The sequence below is a fragment of the Eutrigla gurnardus genome, assembly GCF_963514095.1.
Source record: "Eutrigla gurnardus genome assembly, chromosome: 19".
Lineage (NCBI taxonomy): Eukaryota > Metazoa > Chordata > Actinopteri > Perciformes > Triglidae > Eutrigla > Eutrigla gurnardus.
The window spans coordinates 1,458,671-1,463,737 of NC_139930.1; the positions used below are offsets into that span (position 1 = coordinate 1,458,671).

General features: G+C 41.5%; 1 protein-coding gene across 1 annotated transcript; it reads left to right on the plus strand.

The window, feature by feature from the left end:
- Positions 1 to 559: 559 nt before the first annotated feature.
- On the plus strand, positions 560 to 1,748 carry LOC311030283 (putative nuclease HARBI1; the record flags this gene model as incomplete). Its single annotated transcript, XM_084035931.1, has 4 exons — positions 560 to 885; positions 965 to 1,080; positions 1,167 to 1,278; positions 1,375 to 1,748. The coding sequence occupies exons 1-4, from the start codon at positions 684 to 686 to the stop codon at positions 1,746 to 1,748; spliced, it is 804 nt and encodes a 267-aa protein (XP_083892057.1). The 5' UTR covers positions 560 to 683.
- Positions 1,749 to 5,067: the final 3,319 nt, after the last annotated feature.

Genomic DNA, 5,067 nt, shown 5'->3' on the forward strand with positions numbered 1-5,067 from the left:
GCCTGCTCCAGACCAGGCTAACAGCCAGACTAAGATTAATCCTATGATTCACCTGTATTTCCACCATCAATCCTGTGAGGAATGAATGTGTTTTACAGCATGTCCATGGTCTTTCTAAGTATGTTGCATCATTTTAATTATCCTGCATTAAAATATTACATATATATTGTCATTTCTCATTTCATTTATATCTGTTGGCTGTTTGTAATTGCAAAAGTCTTTTTATATTGATTCAAGTGGTAGTATTGTCACTCAGTCCAAGTGTTATATTGCTATGCTAATGAATGCTTGTCAAATTGCCGTCAGAGGATTCATAAATATGTGTTTTATTGCATTAATTGAGATTACAAAACACAGCTGATGAAGTTGCAAAGGTTTTTGCAATGAAATCTGTGAAGAGGGCAATATAGTATATATAGGTCCAACTCCCATTCACCTGTTCCCTCTACATGATGGCTTGCCCTTTTTTGGAGGATGTACTGGATGAGGAAGCCCTAATCCTCAGACGAGCATTTAGGCATGAAAGAGTGTTCCGGGATAGGTCAGACCCATTGGCCTTTGGCGATGACTATCTCATTGAGAGATACAGATTCTCAGGTGATGGACTGAGATATTTATGTAGGCTGCTGACTCCAAAAATACAGCACCAGCCTGCACGAAGCCATGCTCTCACTGTACCACAGATGGTCTGTGTTACATTGAGATTTTTTGCAAGTGGGAGCTTCCTTTATTCTGTTGGGGATGCAGAGAACCTCAATAAAGGAACCATTTGCCGCACAATAAGACGTGTTTGTCTGGCGCTGAAGTCATTCATCAGCATATTCATCACCTTCCCTGGCCACAGAAGACCCCTCCATATCAAGGAGGAGTTTTACAAGATTGCAGGTAACCTCAATTTCAACGTGCAACTTTTAGTTTCTAATTTGATCAGTCACAGTTGAATACTCACCATCTTTTGTTACAGCTTTCCCTAACATCATTGGTGCAGTGGATTGCACACACATTAGGATCAAACGCCCCTCAGGAGAACATGAGGGAGATTACATCAACAGGAAATCCTTCCACAGCATCAATGTTCAGGTAAGAGTGATTTGTGGGTACTATGACCTACATAAATTAATTCTGTGCATTAAATGACCTTAATAGGTTACAACTTCACATTTCAGATGATCTGTGATGCTGACTGCCTTGTCAGCAATTTAGAGGCAAAGTGGCCTGGCTCAGTGCATGACTCCAGAGTCTTTCGGGCTAGTCCAATTCCCGAGAGACTTTCACAAGGTAAGCCACACATTTTATTTGTACTGTAAGCACCTTGGACATCATGAGTGTTTAATTCTGCCGTGTAGTTTTCTAAATGATATCTTGCATTATCAGGCGAATTCTCTGGTGTGCTGCTGGGAGACAAAGGCTACGCCTGCGAGTCATTCCTCTTGACTCCCCTTGCGGACCCCCAAACCCCACCACAGCAGGCCTACAACCATGCGCACAACAGGACAAGGGCTCGAATCGAGATGACCTTTGGCCTTCTGAAATCTCGGTTTCAGTGCCTGCACCACCTGAGGGTTTCCCCGGACAGGGCCGGTGATGTAATTGCTGCATGCGCAGTACTGCACAACATTGCAGGCCTGAGAAAGGAGAGGCCCCCCCGAGTGGCTGTTGATGTTGACTGGGAAAATGCTCCCGTCTTCCCAGACAACATTAATGGCAGACTCGTCAGGGAGCAATATATTGCAAGTTTTTTCACTTAATTTTTGGATTTAGCCTATCCTTAGTTAATCAAATATCTTGAAAGTTACTTTTTTGCTGTGTGCATTTCGTTTAGCATTGGTGGTTATCTTTTAAATTCTACTTCACATTAATGAAAAGAGGACACCACAATGTTTTTTAATTTTTTTTTTTTAATTTGGTTGGTTTCTCTTGGTTGCTTGGATCCTGGAACAGAGAGAGCAAAGGCAACAAAGATTAAAACACTGTATTGCAGTTATGGTTACTGTGTGCACTGAAATACTCACTTCTTCTAGTTTCTGGATTTCCAGGTCCAGTTTCCTGAGTGTCCGGCGTTTGATCTCAAGCTCCAGCTCCATTTCTTGGAGCGTTCTCTTCTTGAGTTTGATTTTAACGTCTGCCAGCTCTATCTGTCTCTCCAGGTGCTTTGCATACAGTCTGACAGTTTGTGAAGTCTGTAAAAGAAATGTCAATTAGCACAGAAGGATTTGTGCATAATGTAGATTTACTTTAGCCAATACTCACAATGTTAACAGGCTGCTTGGGAGACAGTGACACAGTCTCCTCATCTTCAGAAGTGCATTCTGCAGCTGCAGATGTGCCTTCCCCCTGCCATATACATACATGTACTGAGGGAACTTGAATTAAGATTTCACAGGACATACCAAGCCTGTGATTTCAATACACTGTACTAACTGGATCATCTTCTGGTGGCTCCAAAAGTGTAATTGTGTTCCCAGACACTGTAAGGAAATCCAAAGTCAGACAGTATAATATATTTATTTGATTGTGTTCCATATGCAGTAGTACTGCAATATGTACCTTGTATGAACCGGACAGTTTCTGTGGCTGGGACAGAGTCTGTTACTGTCCCTCCCTGGATCCCCTCCATCACTGGCCTCCCTTTATTTAAATGGAGTGCCAGCTCCTCCGCTGGGGTCATATCCTGGCTTGGTGGGCCACCCCCTGTGCCAGTTCTATGGGCTTTTTTTTTTTTTTTTTTAACTGCTACAATCATACAGACATTCAACATGTCAGCAGACACCTAATCTGTTCACCTCATTTGTTCACTGTTATTTAAAGTCACTTACCAGCCTGCAAAATGTTCTTGTATTTAATTTTAACTTGCTGCCAGGTCCTTTTATGGCCAGACAAGTTTGTTCTTTATGAAGGAGAGAAAGATAAAATAGATGAAAACGTAACATGAGAAAATTAGATTAAATGACACATTGTGGATAATTGTTTGCACTTAATCATACTCTACATTCCCTGAGTATGTAGGCTACCTCTACTTGCCTCATTTAAAGCAAAGTACTGTACAACAGTTGATTAGTGGACTTTAAAAGTAACTCCTTTAGTCCTTTAATTGTAGCCTAATTATGACAGTTCCAGTGGAGCACTGTTTATTAATTGTACAGTTTTTGACTACTTACGCATTAAGACGGTCCGCTATTGTCTGCCAGGCGTTCTCTCGTTCTTTAATTATGGCACTGGTATTGCCTTTTTTTTCTTATGATGTCTTTCACCTCTTCATAGAACTCCATAAGTAGCTGTAGTTCAGCTGCCGTGAAATATGAAGCGCTACTCTTATCCATGTTCTCATCGGTGATTCGGTGAGCGATCGCGAGGTCTATTTAAGTATGCCGTGAACACGCACTTATCCCAACTATCTACACCTGGCTTGACATAGCCGCGCCTTTTCATCCTGGCTCGGCAAACGTGCAACCAATTAAGCCAGGATGCGCCGAGCAGACTAGGTCAAGCCGCGCTTGCTCAATTATCCTGGATTTCTTTATTCTACTTTTGTGCAATAGGCTACCCCCCAGGGGTCCATTGCACAAAACTAGGATAAGGGATTATAAAACGGGATATCTTGGTTATCCTCGTTCAACTTATCCGTGATCCGGTTGCACAAGCAAGAAGGGCAGAAGGATATGTTATGGTATAAGTTACCATGGAGATTTATTCTGTGGAGTGAGCCTGCTCCAGACAGGCTAAATTCCAGGATCTATTTAATCTCATCCCTTATCTCAGTCAGCAGTCACCACAAATGGAAACCAATAGTTATTCCACTGCCCACTACACATTGTTATCACATATAACTAGACCCACTGTCATTATTTAAACGTTTGTGATCATTCATTTCAATCATTTTGGATAAATTATGATTTTAGATGATGTTGCTATCATTAGGTAATTTACAGTTTCCTATAGACTAAGGCTATATATAAAATGACGCAATATAAGAGCCACAGAGAAAAAATAAATATTCACAGACTTCGAGAATAAAGTCATAGATATTCGAGAATAAATTCATAATATTGTAACCTGTTGTTTTAGAGGAGGAGAGTATTAAAGTACGTTTTGATGACATTCCTAGCGAAAAATCTGCATTTTGTTCTCATATTATTCCTTCAGTGAATGTATATGATCTGTCGTTGGTTAGGGTTAGAGTTAAGGTCAGATAAATGCTAACTAGGAAGAACCGGGGATCGAACCGGCAATCATGCTCTCTAATAACCAGCATAAAGCGCATCGGTCACGTGACCATGGCTCTGTGTAATACGCAGGAAAGCATACGAAAATATCGTGCTTTACTTTTCGTACTTTTTAGTATGAAAGCTGAGTGAGAGCAGCCTGACCTCCTCGTATGCCTCCATGAGGATTTCTGCCTCCGGCGGGGAAAAGTATGCCGCTCTTTTTGCCATGGTGAATCAGTGAATCTGTGATCGGCGGCGGGGTCTATTTGAGGGAGCAGTGAGCGCGCACCTATCCAGGATTGGTTTCACCTGGCTTGATGAATCCATGTCTGCTCATCCTGGCTTGGTCTTTGTGCAACCAATTAAGCCTGGACGCTCTTGTTTTGGATCGATTGAGCTCAGCTCAGTCACTTATCCTGGATGTCTTAATCCTAGTTTTGTGCAACGGGCCCCCGAGCTCAACATATCTGAGATCTAGCTCCGTTATCTGGCTTCATTAACTCCAACAACCAATCATCCCAGTACATCACACAGGGTTTCTTAATCTGACTGGACGCATGCTCACATAAAGGGGGTGGAGTTTACAGCCTCTGACCAATCACAAACATGGACAGGTCTACTCGCAGCCGAGTGGCATGTCTCACAAAGAGGAGCAAACTTTAATCAAAAAATACAAAGACAAACACATAATCAGACTAAAAACAACAAAGTTATAGCTGCAAAGGAAGACGGCTGGTAATAAATCACTGTGTGAATGAATAGATTTATATCACTACCCATCTTGAGTTGATAGATTATATATAATTAAATTCGCTACGTGTGTATTATATTAGAATTAATGTGTAAGTTATATGCATTCCAA